This window comes from Oculina patagonica, chromosome 1, assembly GCF_052425735.1.
Source record: "Oculina patagonica isolate OP01 chromosome 1, crgOcupat, whole genome shotgun sequence".
Lineage (NCBI taxonomy): Eukaryota > Metazoa > Cnidaria > Anthozoa > Scleractinia > Oculinidae > Oculina > Oculina patagonica.
In genome coordinates this window covers 18082638-18103020 of record NC_135758.1, presented here as the reverse complement: position 1 = coordinate 18103020, position 20383 = coordinate 18082638, and the positions used below count along the sequence as shown (strand labels likewise).

General features: G+C 38.2%; 1 protein-coding gene across 1 annotated transcript; it reads left to right on the top strand.

The window, feature by feature from the left end:
• The first annotated feature begins 5281 nt into the window (after window positions 1-5281).
• On the top strand, window positions 5282-6152 carry LOC144660102 (vacuolar ATPase assembly protein VMA22-like). Its single transcript, XM_078520664.1, has one exon. The coding sequence runs from the start codon at window positions 5453-5455 to the stop codon at window positions 6113-6115; it is 663 nt and encodes a 220-aa protein (XP_078376790.1). The 5' UTR covers window positions 5282-5452; the 3' UTR covers window positions 6116-6152.
• Window positions 6153-20383: the final 14231 nt, after the last annotated feature.

Genomic DNA, 20383 nt, shown 5'->3' with positions numbered 1-20383 from the left:
GCTGGGATACCAGTTATTGAACTTCTCGCTCTATTTGTGTTCTTTGTTTCAATCAGGGTTGATAGACAGGTTTATTGACTGAGTTTCACTGTTATGTCTCGGCTATCTTTTAGCATTCCGCCGCAAAATTTTATAACTGAAAACTACACAGTTTTTTAGACTTCCCTTGGCGGAGTATTGACTTAAATTATTTTTATATAACATATTTTTATGACGTGGTTCTTTCGACTACACAAACAACAGACAAACAAACAAAATAACAAAATAACCAACTAACTGAAGGGCAACGAACAAAATGCACGAAAATCCAGTTATTGACGGTCAACCATTTAAAACTTATCACGGCTCACACTTATGTCCCTTGAAACACAGTCGCGGCTGGCTTGCAATTGGCCGGTTGCAGGTCGTTAGACGCTGTCTTCAAGGCTAATAAAAATGCTTGGAAAAACTAGGTGCTTTTACTTGCTTCTCATATATTGTTTAAACCATTTGTATAACTGAATCTGTGTACGCAGCCACTTTTGATTGACGCGTGGTTCAGCCGTACGTACAAAACCCCTTTAAATTCCGGCTTTGCTTTCGTAGAGACAAAGCAAAATTGATTTGTAACTAAACACCAATATCAAAACATAGTTGTTATTTACCTTATAGAGTTTTTGCCACAACAAACATTTCCAAGCAATGTAACTTCAAAAGACAACGAAACAGACTGACTGTGTCTGTTATTGATTTAGAATTTGCTTACATAATAAACTACATTGCATGAATGCTTCTGTGGTTTTCACCAATCAGAGGCAAGCTACAGGCAGGCTGCTTCATTTTCCTCTATATCTGACCTCAAATACCCTAAATGTTGAAATATTTTTTTTTTGGAACAAGGACAAAGTTAAAAACTGAACTTGTGTATTTTCGTTTTCTTTTATTGGGCTGGCTATCTCTGGCGTAATGCTAGTAATGCTGATTAAAATAAGTTTAGACCCATTCAAGTTTAACAAAAGTCCCTGCTGAGGAGTAACCAACCAGAGGACGCAGCTGATTTTCAGGCAACCCCCGGCTGAGCGGGACTGGCGATTATTTTCGAATTATGAAAAAAATAAATCATTTTGGTAATACCTGCGATATGTTTCGTACCAAACCTCTACGTTTGACGTCAAACAAACTCAAAAGGTCATAAGGGGCTTATATCCGCGGGGGGCTTATAAGCGGAATAAGAAAAACGTTTCGTAAAGAGCCACGGCAGTGTCGACCGAAATAGGGCTTGTAAACGGAATTATATGCATTTTGCACGAGCTAAAAATACCGGTTCATTAAATGTTTGAACGAGATGTTTTACAGTTGATTTCAGTTTACTTTGGCCGCCCGCTTTGCGACGTTTGTTGGGAAATTGGAAACTTTGTTATGAAGTTGTCAATTACTTTGCGAGTTTGCGAATCAAATTGCGGCGAACTTCGATACAAAGTTCCCAACTTCGGCCCGACTGAACTTTTCAAATTTGGTAGTTGAGGAGAAACAAGACATGTTGCTCGAAAGTCATGGCGATTTCTGAACTCGATGATTTTAGAACTAGTCAAGGAAGGTTGAAGTAGCTTGAAGTGCAAGACAACGTTTCGCATCAGTCATCACGCAAGTTATTTGCCGATAAATAAATTTTATGGATGTAGAAATTTGGTCAAATTTTAACTTTTTTGTATGAAAACACATATTTAACGATTTCTGTGAGGCATAATCTTCACTGTCTTCAATTTCAAGTCTTCTGCGTTTGTAAACCGGATGAAACTGGATGGTTTACCCATGTGTAAAATTGATTTAATCGAAGCCGACGCGACGTGACAAGGAAGTCAAATTTGTTCGAGACAACATGTTAACGGCTCGCTGAACATAAAATATTTTTTATTTTTATGACATTTGTTTCCAACAGTTTAGCGTAGCAAAGCCCTTTTTGATAACATAATTAGAGAAGGTTTAAATAAATTCGAGCCGAAGTTGGGAACTTTGTATCGAAGCTCACAATTTGATTCGCAAGCTCACAACCTATTTGGCAACTTCGTAACAAACTTTCAATTTCCCAACGAACTTCGCAAAGCGGGCGGCAAAAGTAATGACAACATTTTTCTTCAAATCTTCTTTGTGGAAAATGTTATATGTAATTTTTACTACGGTCAGGAAAGCTAGCCTCTCCAAACGTACGCTCGAATAAGACGAATAACAAGTTAGTGTTAGGCCTTTTGCTCACGTCGTGTGCGTTGTAAGCAGGCGAGCGTTACGAAAAACGTTTTTAATCCAGGGTTAATTCACAACTCACCAATTCCGCCTCCTACAAATCTAAAATCTTCGAACGAAATCGTTCACTACAACTGTGTCTTCCCCCTTATAAACTACAATTTGATTGGTTCTGATAGTACCTGAAATCTGATTGGTGTGACAAACAAACATCATTCACTGACCCACTGACTGACTGATTGACTGACTGATTACACGGCCCATCACGCCGACTATAAAGAGCTATTTTTGAAAAAATAACTCAAAAATCATTCAAGTATTTTACTGCCAATTGTACATTTATCAAGAACGTTTGTCACATATTTATTTTTTTAAACGTATGAATTGTTTGTTTGTTTTGATTTCACTGGCACTGAACAACTTTGGGTAAATCATCGCCTCCCTCCGAAATGAAATTTGTGAATTTTTGGGTCCCCAATCTCGAGCCCAGAGTCCGTCTAATCGGTCAGCGGCACGGGACGGACTCTGGGAAACTGGAATAGACCATTTGCATTATGACGTAAAAGCGTAAAGACTTCTGGTAGTTGTAGTTAAGTTCGCGGGAAAAAACATTTCTGCCTTATGATTGGCTAAGGGCAGCCAAGCGTGAAGGTGGACATCCAGGACTTTTATTTTGATCTGAAGTTGAGCTGCCAAGTTCGAAATTTGTTTATACATTTATATTTTCAGTTCCCTGTTAAAAATATAGAAAACAGGACGATAGCTTTGGAATGAAAATTGACTGAGTTCTGTGTTTTAACCAAGACAGTCAAATGTTGTTTGTGTTCAAGTAAGTGTACGTTGTGTGGCGGAGTTGACTTGGTAGAAATTCATTCATCACGGCCGACAACTTCTCTTCGTAAATAATTTTAGCCTAATATCACAGCTTCAAAACATCGCGCACTGGAAACAGATTGCTTGAAAGAACGAGTCTAGGATATAACTAAATTTGTGTGGAATCAAGTGAAAGCAAGGCAAGCCATTGACTTTGTCCATCTATTTTTAGACGTTCAACAAACGATCGTTTCCATCGATCGCAGGTGAATTAATTCTTCACTGAAAAGCTTAGAAAATTTACCATTTATCATGATTGCTCGGCGGGAAGATCAGTTTAATTTATTTTTACAGCGAGACAGAGAAAAGAGTCAAATAGTTTTCCTCGTTCAATCGAGCTTCATCCGATCATCGATGAATCATGAAAGGTCAATCATAAAGGATTTTCAAACTACCCTGTGCAGGTGAATACAGATTTAATATTTGTTTTTATCTTAAAATTGTATTTCTGTTTTCGTCAAATTAGAACTGTAATTGCAATATTCTTTAACAAAGAAGTTTTCTTGTTTTTGTGCTGGAAATGTCAACTCGTGGAGTAGCAGTTGTGGTTTCAGTCCGAGCGAGGGCCGTGCGAGCAAATATAATTTTATTTCCATAATCTTGTTGATGAACGATTACTTGTGAGACTCGAATGGTTAGCCTCAAAGATTTTTACGAGTGTAGACATCATGTACTGTACTTCCCCATGTTTAGAAAGGGTAAAATATTGCATCTTCGTATATTATTTGAAACTACCTGGCAAGCAAACGTTTTAGAAATTTAATTAAATAACCGCGCGGACTCGAGTGGAGGAAACACTCGTTGAAACTTCACTACAAAACGCAACCCAGCAAATATACAATTTCTTGCATAACTTTTTTCCATTTTAACGGACTTGGTTTTATACTGAGAGGTTGCTTTTTCCGCTTTAAATGAAGCCACAGGGACGTCTTCTTCGGCGAGAGTAATTTTCTTTACCTCCATCACGATTTTCTTGGGCAAGCGGGCTTGATGACGATTCAAAATTTCCCGCGAACCTAACTACAACTACCAGAATTCCTTGCGCTTTTACGTCATAATGCAAATGGTCTATTGATCAGATCAATTTCAGGGCGATTTCAGGTAGAACCTTTGTCTTCCGGTTTTTATTGCGTATGCCCTTATGTCTAAGCGGAAGTAAATTTCCCAGAACGGAGGTAAATCGAGAAAGTTGAACTATTTCTAACACAGTATCGACTGAACTGGTGTCTATCGAAGCAACAAAAGTAACAATAACGGTTCTGCGTTCTGCGTTCCGAACAAAAGAGAGACTTAACAAAAGAGCGTCTGGTGTTTTGATTTCCTTTAGTCTCTTTCTTGAGCATTCTGCTATATTTTGTTTTAAATCAAAGGTCTTGTTAGACTTCAAGGATTCCGTCTGTGAAGACTGCGTGCGTGTGCCTGTTGTTGTTTTGCAGAGGACGGCTAAGAAATTTACATAATGCACAACGCACGGGCCGAGCTATTGTTTTGTTGATAAAAAGTTTTGTTTGGCGACTTTCGCATATTTTTGTATGGCGACTTTCCTATATTTCAAAGGCTTTTCGCTGGCAGCGCATTTTTTCAGGATAGATTGCATGTCGTCGAATGGCGGTGATATTAATAAAGACGTTAAACGCCACACTGGTCAACGCTATTTAAAAGGCGTAATTAGCATTTTGGCGTCTCAACACGTGCACACGTGTGTTATAATTTTTGTACAATTATTTTTCTTCATCAAAACAACAACGCGTAATGTTCAAATTCTGCGTCATAAGTTATTATTTTGAATCGAGCACTGTCTGCGATATTACTTTTTTTTTTTTCAACCGGAACGGAGATTTGAATGAAAACAGTAGTTCTAGCGAGATTTGTAAGTCAACTATAAATTGAGTTTTCAATCGACCTTGTCCTTGGTGATGCCGTCGTTGTTGTTTTAAAACTCCTTTCAGAATCGACGCTTAAAGGAAGTCCTTTTTTATTCATGGTATCTTTTGAGTTCCATGAGAAGGGTTGAATTAGAAAATACTCCATTTATGCAGCGTCATATCACGAGTTCTTAGTGTTTTACAAAACTAAGCTGATACTTCTGAACATTTGTCCATGGAAAACAAAAAATGTTTTTCGAGGGTTTCCGGTGTTGGTTTGTTGTGTTGGTTTTTATTGTTCTGTGAGGACCAGTAGGCAACTGAATTAAAATTCAGTTTCCCAGAGTGAGTCCCGGCGACCCTACCGCTGACCAACCGCTGACGGATCGCGGAGCCGGGGGTCACTCTGGGATCGAGATTGTTGGGTCCCTTGTCAGGAAAAGGACTGGGGTGAGTGTGAACACTCCTTCTCAGTCCTCCGCGTACATTCCAAGATGGAAGACATCTGTATCCAGCTCGATCAGCTCACTGTTGAATTCTTCGATAATCTTGAACGGCTTCAGGAGAAGAGAGAGTATCTGAACGCTGCAGTAAGAGATGGACACTTAAACTTGTCAAAGGCGCGTTATTCAATGGGAAACAAGTCCGTGGGAGCTTTGCAATACAGCCATAGAATGGACTGTGCTTTGTTTCACATCGAAGGTGCTTATTCTAAAGACCAGTCCGAGGACAATTGTATGACATTGGAAATGAAGAAAACCTTACCTGGAAAGGTTATAGAAGCGTCAAAAGCTGATTTTGAGGGAAAGGACGACGAGAGAAACGTTCTTAGAAGAAGAAAACCGCAAAAATCAAACAGTGTGAACGATGAAATAACTGGTATTGAGGAGTTGAGTCTCTCTAAAGAAGACAAATTGCCAGTAGATAGTTCCAGTAACGGCTGTGTACAAGATCCATTAAAATGGTTTGGAATTCTGGTCCCTGGATGTTTAAGAACGGGTCAAAAGAACTTTCAGAGCGCCATTGAGCTAAGCTGTGAGATGGTAAATCTCGAATTTAAATTGAAAGAAATGATAGAGAGGTTTAAAGCATTGAAAGCACGTAAAAGAGAACTCATTTTAGAGGAAAGTAAAAGGTCCCAAGATGTCGAAGACTAATATTTATTCTCCAGAGTAAAAGGCACAATATCTCTTGTAATTAATCTGCTATTTACCTTTCATTATAGTTAGAGGATTTTATGTGGTTAAATAATTATGTGTGTGTTCAGGTACCATGCAAAAGTGATAAAAAGAGTAACTTTAGAGGAAGAAAATATGTCATTAAATGTACTTAAGATTAAGGGTAAATCGCCCTAAATGATGTAGTGCAACAACAACTAATTGTCATTTAGCAAAATAAATATTTTTTCTAAACTAAGTGAATTTAACTTAACAATAGCAAAAATGCAATAATCCCATTCAGTGCCTCCAAAACAAAAGAGATCAGAAGTAGAAATGTCAGAAGAAAGAGTAGCGACACAAGTAACTGTGTACTCTGGAACTAAGAGAAAAACATTGCATATCTGGATATGTTCAAAATGGAGGTCTTGTTCGGTAGTGAAAATCGGGGTTGCCACAGATCAGGAAAAATAAAATTCTTCAAGTATTAAGGTTAGGGAAAAGACAGTGAATTTTATTTCGAGTGAGAGATAATTGACATATTGAAGAAAAGCCGGGGAGAATTGAAATTATATCACTGCTGATGTATTACCATTGAAGGCTGGAAGAAATATTTTGGGTCAATTACGTGATCTCAGCAATGTTTTTTCTTTTGGAAAATGGAGGCTGGATGCTGCAACTGTATCTTACATTTTGCATTTTTTTGGTCAGGGAAATTTGATTTTTATCAGGGAAAAGTCAGGGAATTTTGAAAACTCGTGTCTGTGGCAACCATAAAAAAACTGGTGTCTGTGGCAACCATAAAAAAATGCGACTCTTGCCTGAGAAAAGGATGTAACAGGAGGGGGCACCTTAACATTTGTCACGAACAAAGGAACCAGGGGTGCTTACCGATTAACTATTAATCCCGGAAATCTTGATTGGAAAGCAAATGGAACAATAATTTTCCGCAAAATTCATTCAAAAGTTGTGGAGAATGTTTTCAGGTAGTCTTTTCATTTCTGTTGGGAGAAACCATCGGGAAATTCTATACCGTTTGTCCCATTTCCAGTCTCCCATCAAGTCAAAACAATAACAGAAAATTAAAAATTCGTCCCAGTTCTCTTGGCGTAGTTTATGATTCGCCCCAATACCCTCTTCGTTCCACTCATCAAGCGAACGAACTTAGTAATCGCTCTTCAAAAAGCTACTGCACTTTAGTTAAAAATCATAAAAAAAATATTTTGCGATATTTGCAAAAACTAAGGTGATTTCATTTACTTTTGAATTAAGATAGACTCGTGGGCAAAGTTTGAAGGAAATTGTGTTACTGTTCCGAAATCCGGCAGACCGGAATTATGGCGACTGCCTCTTAAATTGTAAATTTAGTTTTATCAAAATTACGAGAGTCTTCAACATAAAATCTTCACTTGCTGTAAGGAAAAGTGGAAGTTTCTCTCCTTGCGTCTGGAAAATGGATTTATGTTTTAAGGGATACATCTACTGGACGGGATTTTATAAATAAAAACAGAATGGCAAACGAACGATGTAATAAACACTGAAGGTTTTGCTGGATCTGAACTGAAAATAAGCTTTAATCTTCGTAGTGGTATTTCAACACTAGGGCCCAAAATCGTCATTTTTCAGTGGTTCAAGTAGCACTTTCTTATTTCTTTTTTTTTGGACCTGGAGTGAAATTTAAGATGAATCCACGTGATGGCGGTTTCCCAAAAAGACCCAAACTGTACATTTCAAGTCTCAAACGGGCCGGTTTTGTCTGATCTGGAATGAAAATAACACTTAATTTGCGTGGTGGTGTTCAACCGAAGGGTCCAAAATCGTCATTTCCAGTGGCTCGTGTAGCATTTTCTCATTCGATTCTTTTGGACCTATAGTAAAACTAGGACTGATGAATCCACGTGATGGCGGTTTTCCAAAAAGGCCCAAACTGTACATTTCAAGTCTCAAACTGCCCGGTTTTTCCTGGATCTGGAGTGGAAATAATTTTTAATCTACGTGGTGGTATTTCATTGCAAGGGACCAAAATCGTCATTTTCAGGGACTGAAAATGTTGGACCTGTTGGACCTGGAGTGAAAATTAGGATAAATCCACGTGATGGCAGTTTGCCAAAAAGAACAAAACTGTACATCATTTCAAGTCTCAAACTGGCCGGGTTTGCTGGATCTGAAGTGAAAATAAGGCTTAATCTATGTGATGGTATTTCAACACAAGGGCCTAAAATTGTCATTTTCAGTGGCTCATTTAGCTCTTACTTTATTTTTTTACCTGAACTGAAACTTAGAATGAATCCACTCATCAAGCGAACGAACTTAGTAATCGCTCTTCAAAAAGATACTGCACTTTAGTTTTTACCATTTGGAGACATTATGGAACAAGGGAACCATTTGTGTTAGTTCAAAAGCGATGTAAAGCGGTTGTATAACAAACCCAACGAGAAGATCCGAAACAGTCAGAACAGTCAAACTGCAGGGCAGAACGGTGGACGGTTAACGTAACGAAGGAGTTCTCAATATGGCGGCTAGCACCAGAGTGTTGTCAATAATAGATATAAGCATCAGTGGAGCATTAAGGACACAGTTTACGATTACAATAGTTTCAGGACGAGAATTATTGCCCATGTTGCTTAAATGATCAGATTCCGAGACATCCGAATGGATTGTCGAGTGGTTGGTCAAACTTGACTGACAAATTGTTATCTTCTCTCAAAATTTTAGCTAGAAAAATAACATCCATCTTCAAGGGAAATAAGCCTGCTGTGAATGAAATGACTGTTGGATGTGAGACAAAAATGTTGTATAAAAAGGTGTGACATTCGCTGTCAAAAGTTAATCTATCGCCACTGCATAGCTGAGCGTATGTTGGCATCCTTCATGGTTTATAAGCGAAGAAAACTGTTTCTTTCATTTGCGGAAACTACTGCTTTATGTGTCGTTTTCAAAATAAATAGAAAACAATTACTCAAGCAAAACCAGACTTCACCAGCATGCATCTAGATGATATAAAGTCTTACAGGCAGCTGCAACGCTTCGTTTTCTTTGAGGAATTAATACTAGCTATTGTAAAAGCAGGGTAGCTTCTCGTGTTAATTTAGCATATTCGGCTTGAGTTGGTGTCTAAGTCACTTCTCAACCAAAACAATCCTTTTTTGACGAGAAAGTTCTTTTGTTAGGCCGCCTCGTCGTTTTCAATTTAAACAAAATAATTTAACTTATTAAAAGTTATTTTTATACTCATTATTTTGAAGCTTCATTCGTAGAGCCAAGTACGTTGTTGAAGTTCTCATTGTCATTAAGGTGTAACTGAAAATGTTCTTTCGACTGTATAGTTTCAAGAGGAAGAGATAATTCTGGGATCAATTTTGTGTAGTAAGCCCCCCCCCCCCCCCCCCCCCTAGTAGCTTGCGCCTTCGGCCCTCGTATAATCGCTCCTTTGGCGCTCCTGCGCACTTCAATTTCAAATCCTGCCCTCAGGCCTGCTTAGTACGCGAGAAAAGTAAGATGTAAAAGTACCTTAATTATTTTTTTTTTTACTTTGGTTGAAAAAGAGTTCATTTTGAGACTTGTTCAGTGGAGCTTCATAAGAACGGTCACTTATGGGCCCAAAAAAAATGGCCTACGGGTCTGGTGAAATGCGAAAGGTGAATAATGCAGCCACTCTTTGTTCATTGTTTCAATAATGTTTAACGATTCAATGATCCATCGGGGATTTATTGGCGGTAATGCGAGCTGAAATTACAAAGGAAATGGGCGCAAGGGCATCGCAAAATCTAAATTTACACTACACTGACATTTACAGCTGTTGTTTGGACGACATGGCTGGTCTAAAGCATAGGCACGATCCCCCTCTCCCGCCCCCCTCCCACCTTAGCTTGCTAAATACTGGGTCATACTGTTTTGCACAAATATACATACATGATAAGATTTGATAAATCATCAGTCTCCTAGCCGATGAATTATTGAATCAACCTTCGTGGATTGTTATCTGACCTGGTAGAGTTCTTTTTGAAAACCAGCTGGTGAACTATCAGGTTTCACCATGTCTGTTACAGAAGGGTTTAATATATAAAAATATTCATCGCACTTCATCGATTGTTCCATGTTCTGATCGTCTTCAGAATTATATATTTCCATACACTGTTGTTGAGCTTTAATCTGTAACTGATGGTGTCGTACAGTCTGATAAATTTTGATGTAATTGTGACGGCTTCAAGGAATCTATGAAATTAAAATGTTATTAACGGAACTAGAAGGTAGCTATTACGCATGCAAAACAAAGAATAGAGTGTCGACTGCTTTCAACATGTCTAGAGAGCGCACTGACATTTATTTTTTTTCTTATTTGTTATTTGTTTATTGTATCTAGGGGCAACCGCACAAACAAGATAAGTGCAATACCGTTTTTGTGATTTTCGTGGTGGGTAATGACGTTATTTAATATTGTTTCACTGTTATTGCTCTCTCCAAGACCATGCATTTAGTAAGAAAAATAACATGCACGCCACAAATGGTACTAGAGCAGTACTGCTTTTTCTGGAAGTGACAAACACGTTGGACCCTCGGCCTGCTTTCCGCATGAATTGCATATAAGAGGCTATCCTAATACCAAACTGGGCACAAAGCCCGTTTATGGAGACATTACGGAGCAGAATATGGGAGATGTATATATGAGATGTGCACCAGTGTAAACGTTAGATTTGGAAGAGTGCACTTCTGTAAAAATGTACAGTGGTGGTCCTACACCACATACCATTTTTTTAATCACAGCAAATGCGTCCTTCTCGTCATCAAAGGTGACGTGAATTATGTATAAGGAAAATGAGCAATTAAGTTTTAAAACATAAACGAGGTTTTGCTCCCTCAAGGCAAACAACTAAGATGTAATTAAAGCCAGGGGTTTTTGCTGACTCTTTTTTTTTATTTTTTTATTTATTTATTTATTTTTTTTTTATTGATTGCACAATTATAAATTACAAACAACATAAAAAATCAGTTATACAATACAAAAATAAATAAATAGATAAATAAATGAATAAATCACATTCAACTGAATTACATAATATTACATTCGATTACAATTACGATAACTAAAATCAAATTAACCTAATCTACATAAACTACATTACAAGTTGTGCCATACAAAACAAACAACAAAGAGTGGTCTCTACGCTACTTATACAGGAAGCTTTTATAAAGGAAAGATAAGGGGTTTAAATATCTCACAAAATAGATACTAGATTAGACCATTTCTTAAAATGACACGCAAGCTTATCTCGTTTCCTGGCAATATTTCTTTCTATTTTTTCATAAAAGTTGAGTTCATTTATGAAACGTTGTACACTTGGCATTTGGCCACCAGATCTAGACTTATATATTAAAAGTTTGAACACTGTAAGAATAAGGTTTATTATAGCGCTGTTTTTTTCAGAGTCTATACCTAATATAATATTTGGGATATTCAATTCTGGCAAAACAATTCCGGCAGATTTAGTCCAGATTCTTATGTCCCTATACAGGGATTTAGAGTGCTCACAATTGACAAAAAGGTGATCGATTGTTTCTGAATAAATAGAACAGAAGGAACAAATAGGAGATTCGATGATCTTGAAGCGGAATAGGTCCCTGTTTAAATAAAGGCAATTGTTAAGGATTTTATATTGAAAACATCTTGTGTAAGGATCAATCAGACATGTTATATATTCTACGATAGACGGATTCCCAGTCAATTTGGCCATCGACCCGTTTCAGGAAATGAGATTGGGCAGTAGGTTTTTTAAATTTTGATTGAACAAACGAGAGGTATACGTCTTTTGATGTTATTTTGGAAGCAGTGTCATTTCTACCGGGGTTTGAGGGATCGTGATCCTCAAAAGCGTCGGCGTCCTTCATTAGCGTTTTCCAGCCTTGGGGAATTGCGCTAGTGATACTGGCCCAGAATATAAAGTGACGGGGCTCAACGCCCATCGCATAAGCAGTTTCCCAGTTAATTTCGTTCCTTTCGTTATATAAGTCTTTAACCCTGAAGATACCCCTTGAAGCCAGTTGGGGAAAAAAGACCGATTTTTTGTTTACTTTGATATATTTATTATTCCAGAGTACTTGATTTGCGATGTGTTCCGGGGTAACGACTTCTTCGTCATTGTATTCAGCCCAGCTGACTAAAACACTCTTGTAGAAATACGACAGACCTTTCGGAATCCTTTCCTTATCGAAGTTTGTTCCTATCGCCTTCGTTCCTCCTATAGACGCTAAATGCTGCATAGGGAAACTCTTCCAGGCTTTAACATAGTTTTCGTCTAGGAGGTTAAGAGCCCATTTGACTCTGTTTGCTTTGATTTGTGACTCAAAGTCGGGTAAACTAATTCCTCCGTTATCGTAATTACCTATTAAGGTGTCGTATTTGATTTTTGGCTTTTTACCGTTCCAAATAAAGTCTGTTATTACGTTTTTGACTTTGCTTATGAAGTAGTCTGGTACAAAAATCTTGGAACATACATACAACAATTTAGGCAGAGCAAGCGATTTAATTATTGTCGATTTACCAAAGAGCGTCAGACTACGCATTTTCCAGATGTTTAGAACTGTTTTAAAGCTTTCGAAAATTCGATCTAGATTTTGCTCTCGAAAAAAGGTGTCGTTATACGAAAAGGTAATACCCAGAATTTTTATGCCTCTCTCGTAAAGATCGATCCATTTTATGCCATCATCGTCGGTAGGCTGCACATCTAGTTTACTGCTGCCTATCCAGCCAGCTTCGGATTTAGTGGTGTTTATCTTAAGAGAGGAGAATGAATAAAATTCCTGGATTGATTTTAGAACCACATTAAGGGAAGCTATGTCTTTCAGAAAAAATGTGCTATCGTCGGCGAATAGCTCGAGCTTTTTTTGTTTCTCGCCGATCCAAATTCCTTCAATCTGCCTATTCTGGCGAATTAATGACGCTAGAACTTCTATCACAAGAATAAAAAGGTAGGGAGAGATTGGGTCCCCTTGTTTGGTTCCTCTTGCAATGTTGAAAAGATTTGTCGCGAAGCCATTGTTCAGTACACACGCGCGGTTACCGCGGAGTAATACACCGATCCATTTTATGAAGTCATCGCCGAAACCAAAATGCGTCAGAGACGCAAGAATAAAATTATGTTCAATACTATCGAAAGCTTTCTCGAAGTCGGCTGCGAAAAGTATAACCGATTCATCGTTTTTCATTGTGAAATCCATAATGTCGTCGATGAGACGAATAGAGTCCTCGATGTTTCTACCTTTGATAAACGCCGCCTGGTCGGCGTCGACAAGTTTTGTTAAGACTTTGCTCATTCGGTTAGTTAGCACCTTGCTGCAAATTTTGGTATCTACATTAATAAGACTAATTGGGCGCCAAGAAGATAAAAGTCTTTTGTCTTTGCCTGGTTTCTCTAACAGTGTAATCACTACCTGTTGTTGGGAGGTGCTCAATGTTCCATCGTCAAAGGCGCTGTTGAGGCATTTAATTAGTTCGGCATTTAACACATTCCAAAACGCGAGATAAAATTCCTTCGTAAGCCCGTCCATGCCAGGTGTTTTAGACGACCCTAATTGTTTTAGGGCGTTAAAACATTCGTTAACTGTTAAGTAACCTTCGCATGATGCTTTCTCCTCAGCGGTTAAAGTGGGGGAATCGATTCTCCTCATGAAATCTAAACAATCCTCGTGGGTCTTAATGTTTTTCCGCGAATAGAGCTCGCTGTAGAAATGTTCGATGTTGTTAAGAATTTCTTTTGGTTCTGTGATTTCTTGACTATTTTCCGTTAATAGCTTTCTCAGGTGCGTTTTGGCCTTATTACGCTTTTCCAGTGATAAAAAATATTTTGTATTTTTTTCACCCTGCTCATACCAGTTCACTTTGGATCTCATAATTATTCCTTCCGTGATGTAATTGCTTTTATCTTCCAAAGACTTTTTTAATTTGTCGTGCTCGGCGATTTTAACAGGGTCATGTTCCCACCCGTTAAAGCTTTCGATTTTCTTAATCTTTTCCTCGATATCTCGGTATTCATTCCTGAATGTTTTTGCACGTGCATTTGAGAATGTTATTGTTGATTTGCGAATTTCATATTTCAACAAGTCCCATCGCAGCTGAGGATTTACAATTCCTTCAGAATCCATTTTTACTTTGCAGTTGTTTATTACATTTTTCATTTCTCCAATATAGTTGCTATCGTTAATGAGAGAGTTGTTGAATTTCCAAAATGATGGACCGTTTTTAACCCCGGGCAATGATTTAATACGCAAAGTAATCGCAGAATGATCGGTGGACGGGGCCGGAATGATATCTACTTGTTCGACATATGATTGAAGTTCGTCAGAAATTAAGAAATAATCTAAACGCCTATATATGGTTATGTTTAAGGAGCTGCTTCGTCCTTGCCCTTTGCCGCTCCAGGTGAATTTTTTGGCGTCCGGGTTTCTGACCCTCCATATATCGCACAGATCCAGATCTAGCATGATTTCCCGAATAGCTTCGATCGAGCGAGTTTTTAATTTTGGATTCCCACCGCTTGCTTCCAGCTCTATATCGAAGATAAAGTTGAAGTCGCCACCCCAGATAAAAGAGGTATCTACTGGGCAGTCAAGGTTGTTGATTACTTCGCATATCTCTAACAAAAGCGATACTTGATTTTTTTCATCATTGGGTGCGTAAGAATTTATTAGTAGAAAGGAATTGCCTTGCAACTGGCACAAAGCGAGGATAAATCTGCCATTTTGGTCAATAATTTTCTTAACGATGCTATAGTCTAGTTGTTCACCAAATAAAATAGCGACACCTTTACTATTCGACGTTCCATGAGACATAATTATTTCGCCTTTATATCTTTGGGACCATTCCGTCTCAATATCAATAGTCGAATGAGTCTCTTGAAGAAATGCGATTCCTCGATTTCCACCGTGTTTTGCCACCCAGTTGAATATCTTTTTAGATTTCCTATACTCGCGTAGTCCTCTCACATTGAGAGATATTAACCCTACATCTATATTATTATCATTGAATAAGTAAACTTAGAGAAAAAAAAAGTCGTGAAATTGAGTGCGTAAAGACCAAACAATATAAATAAGTATGCATACAATAAAGACAAAAAGGCACAAGGGACTAGACACATATATAACAATAGAACTAAGAAGTGTGATTAGCATTTTCGGGTTTGTGAATTTTGATTTCTCCTGAGCAATTCAGAAAGGTAGTAAAGCAATTTCCATCAACTTCGAAATCCTCCTAACTAAGCAGACTTAACCAACATTGGCTATAGCAACCCTGAGTGCGCCCTTATCCGGAATTAATGACGATTAAGACCAATAGTATTATAATAAACTAATAAACTCACTCAAGTAGTTCCTTTGGCACGTTGTCGATTGAATATTTAGCGTTTTCAATTTTCAGAGTTCTTCCGATGACTTTTGCTTGTTTGCCACTTGCCCGGGCCTTAAGCATCGCTTTGATCAGGACTGATCTTTCGTCCTGAATTTCGCTGGGATAATCCAAGGTTATATAGGCGTCGCGATAGTAGAGGGATTCTTTGAGTTGGTTTCTATTCCGGAAAACATTCTCCTTGTCTTCCCTGCAGACGAAACGCACCATTATCGGTCGAGGCCGTCCTTGGGTTGATTTACCCATTCTGTGCACGGCGTGACATCTCATCTGACTTGTCTCAATGTCCATTTCTTTGGCGATAATGTCGAAGATTACTTCCTTACAGTTCTCGCCTGACCTTTCGGGAATATTCCGGAAAATTAAATTTTCACGTCGCGAGTATTCTTCGAGGTGTAGGACTTTCTCCTTCTCTTTCTTTAATTGGGTTCTCAGCTCGTCGACTGCTTGTTCTTGCACGGCTAAGGCAAGCGATAAAGCTTTGTTGCTTTCTTCGAGGGAGTCGATTTTGCCTGAAGACGTCGCCGCAGCCTTTTCTATGTCAGCCACGCTACTTCGTAGCACTTGTATTTCGGCCTTTAAATCACTTTTGAAACTTTCCATTTCATCTCGGAGCTGTCTGAAGTTGTTCTCCATTTTTTCGCCAAGAGAAGCGAGGGTATCCATTATAGCGTTCAATGTTATCGGCGTAAAGGTGTTGTCGTTTGAAGATGATTCTGTGCAAGTAACCACACTCATGTTTAGGCTGTTAACACGAGGGAGCTTCGCGTCGACGTTTGGCGGACTTTTTGGGCTGCTGGATCTTTTCTTTCTTTTCTTATTTCCCATACAAACATGGGAGCTTTCTTAAATAACGAGAAAAAGTAATTTGGCTGATAAAACTGTTCCACAAGAGAGGAAAACGAGTTGAAGGACGGAGCTTCATGCAACACGTCCGTCCGCCATTGCTCGGTCCCAGGAGATCGTTTTTGCTGACTCTATGCAAACAAGAAAAGCAAGTGAGACTATTCCTCGCACTTACTCAAGGTCAATAAACAGGACTCTGGCCAACTAAAATAAAGCTTAGAAAGTTGTGGGAATATGAAAAAGCTAGATGCTGCCTCTTGATGTACAGCAAAGATAACAGTTAACAAGACTTTGCTCGCATTCAAGTTTAACGTAAATAAACAAGACTTTAATAAGCGATACGTTTGCTCGCCCGTTAAACTTTTAGATAACTAAGTAAGCGAGACTTTTGCAAGCACATTAAACTTTTAGACAACTAAGTAAACGAGAATTTTGCTCGTGCGTTTAAACGTTTAGACAACTAAGTAAGCGAGAACTTTTATTGAAGTTTAGTTACTCTTTTGAACATTAACGAATGCCCTGGGGTTAGGCATTTGAACAGAAAGTCTCAGCTAAGTTCACACGCCCGGCCTATGCCCCCCCCCCCCCCCCCCTATACCCTAGCTGTAAATCGTACAGCCAAATGATTATATTTAGTACTAAATACGATTATAGTTTTTTTAAGTGAAAGCGATTGGCATGCTTACGCCAAAGTATTGAAGTGAAATTACTCGAGTTTTATGATACATTAAAATCTTGATTTTTGGGGCGACTGGTTTCCCAATGATCGTTACGATCGATGCGATTATTGCGAAGTTGACGCTGTAACGAATATCAGTTTCCATACGATCGCTGAGATCGCCACAAAATAGACTCTGCCCCGCCAACGACGCACTGCATCGTTTTGTATTTATCGTCACAACGTTCTTCGATCGCTGGTGAGTAACAAGATCTCCATATGATCTCAACGACCCTACGATTGACGAGATAGAACTAAAACGATCCCTGCGACAACGATCGCTATTATGATCACTAAATGATTGTTTTCATCTGACTGCCACGATCACTCAAATCTTTCTTTCAGTGAATCTAGCAATCGCCGAGATCGAAAGTGTCACATGGAAACCAGTTTTACGGAATCGATCTTTAACAATGAACTTCATGATATGAAAGCTCGGCCTTCGCACAGAACAAAATATTTGATAGCAGTTACTTACCAAGAAATATTAGTTCTTGAGTATCCGAAACTAAATCCAAGCCGTTGCATTGCACCAGAAGCATCTTGGCGTGATTTTTATTTTGCATTTAAGCACTATATTTCATTGAATAAAGCAGTTAATTAGCGAAATTTGTTTTTTTCCAAACTATTTTTCGGAATGGCTGGCGAGATTTTTTGTTTTGTTTCCTTTTGTTGTGTGTTAATCATTGTGACTAGGAACACACTCTATTGTTTGTTTTCTTTTCATTTTTCGCAAGGGCTTGCGAGCCTAAGCAGTTCAAGAGTCCGGTTTTAACGACAAAAACATTTCAAAAAATTAGTTTTACTTGGGACACAACATAGTTGTTTAGCACTACGTATGGTCGATCCGATGCAGCCATTGATTTCTCGGCGGTGCTTTTTTCAATTCTTCAAGCGTTCTTGTTCCATTGACTTCAGCGGTTGAAGTCTTACTGAAACAGCGGGCGTTCGATCTTAACACACTAATATCCAAATCAAATGTTGCGTTTGTTCAACCTTTAAATTTTAAATGAAACGACATGCTGATTTTTAAAAAACCTAGAAAAAAATAATAATTGCGTCCGTTCGGATTTGAACCAACGACCGGGGCTTACACAACTCCTGTAGAAGTGCTCTCTACCAATTGAGCTATCGTAACTTTCTGCAATACAGAGTGTTTTCTTTTGATTATTTAAATAATATATTTGGACGCGCTTTAAAAAAACGTTTAATAACTCGGGCATGAGTAAGGAAAACCCCCAAAATCGCTCTGTTTTATCCTGTCATACAGAGATAATGTCCACCAAATTTCTGTCCTGCATATAGCGTTAATATTTAACAATTATTCGCCGAAGGCGAAGTGATTATTGTTGGTTGAATAATCCCCGAGACGAAGTCGAGGGGATTATTCAACAATAATCACTGAGCCTAAGGCGAATAATTGTTTTAGTATAATTTTTAGAGGTGATCATCAAGAACTTAAAAAAATAACGATAGCAAACAAGAAAACAGCTAAAACAGCGAACACAAGTGTTCGCTTGCATACGGTGTAAACCAGTTTAATTCAATTAATTCATCGATTAAAACGGAACAAAACAAACACTATGAGAAAGAAAGATGTCCGTTATCTTTGTATGATTGTTGATGACTTCTAAGCGAATGTGGGAATCCTCTCGAAAATGAGTAGCTCCGGTGAGAAGAGAACTAAATAATGTTTGCTCAATCGATCTGACTGAGTTTCTCATCGATCGCCAAAACCGCCGTGTTTACGATCATTTCTAATGCCTTGAGAACCATCTCTTGAAAATATTTTCGGTCCAAAAGCCTTGGTAGTTAATTTGAAAAATTCCCAGTGTTTAAAATATCCAGGACTTGGACGGGTTTCTTTCAAATCAAAGAAATTTTCATTCAGCAAAAAGCGGCCATGTTTACTTGCCTGGATGTCAAAGGTGGCGTGGCTAAGTAACCAAGCCTTCAAAGCTATAATCACCTCGCGCGGGGTGAATATAGCCTCATAAGCCGAGCTTCTCGACCAATCAGAATGCTTCAATTCTTATAATCACCTCTGAAATTATACTAATTAAGTATAACGAGTGATTTATATATATTCAATTACAAAGTAATGTATGGGCACGTTGCACAGAACTGCTAATTTCTCGATTCTTGAAAGATCCACACGAAAAACAAAAACGTAGGGTTATTAAGAGTCATACAGAGATACTTCAATGCCAAATTTTAGACTGAAAGGTGTAATATTCGAGCGGTAGAATTATTTAATCGCAGAATTGTTTTACATTATTACAGAGCAATGTATGGGCTCGTAGCACAGAATTACAAATTTCTCGGCTCTTGAAAGATTTTCATCAAAAACAAAAACGTAGGGGTTTAAAGAGTCCAACAGAGATACTTCATGCCAAATTTTAGACTGAAAGGTGTAATATTCAAGCCGTAGAATTATTTAATGGTACTAATTTGATTCTTTATTGAACTATTTACAGAGCAATGTATGGGCTCGTTGCACAGAATTGCAAATTTCTCGGCTCTTGAAAGATTTTCATCAAAAACAAAAACGTAGGGGTTTATTTAAAGAGTCATTTAGAGATACTTCATGCCAAATTTTAGACTGAAAGGTGTAATATTCAAGCCGTAGAATTATTTAATGGTACTTATTTCATTATTACAGTGCGGACACTCGAACCATGAACGCCAAAGCTTTATTTTCACTTTATTTTTACTTTTTTTTTCACTTATTTTGTTACTTTTTTAGCACTAGCCAATCACAGTCGCGAATCGAGGCAACAGCGGAGACATTTTTCCACGTTATTTTCAAAGAGGCGCCATGATTTTGCACAACGGCGGAGACATTTTTCCATTTTTTCCTCGTTTTTTATCAATCACGGTCGGTCCACATCTTTAGCGGGATATTTTACCAGGGTAAATATAATGGCGGTTTCTGATGAAAATATTACTAGTTGTTTTCATTCAAGGACAAGAAACAAATAAAACGCAACATATTTATTTCAGTCGGCGGCAGACGTCAAACAGCATTAGAAACACAACGTAGCATTACACTAGTTAGGAAAACAACAACATATAATGACAAATTATCATCAGAGAAATGAGTTTATAGTGTGTAATACTACTAGTCACTCAGTACTGAGGATACAAGGGTTCGACATTTCCTCGCTTGTATTCTTCAATTATGGCTGGAAGTCTCCAATCCAATTCCTCATCTGCGGGAACTTTATTTTGCAAAGCCCTCTGTAACACCATTAGATCTCTATCCAATGCACCACGATCGACATACGTAGCCGGGTTCTGACATTTC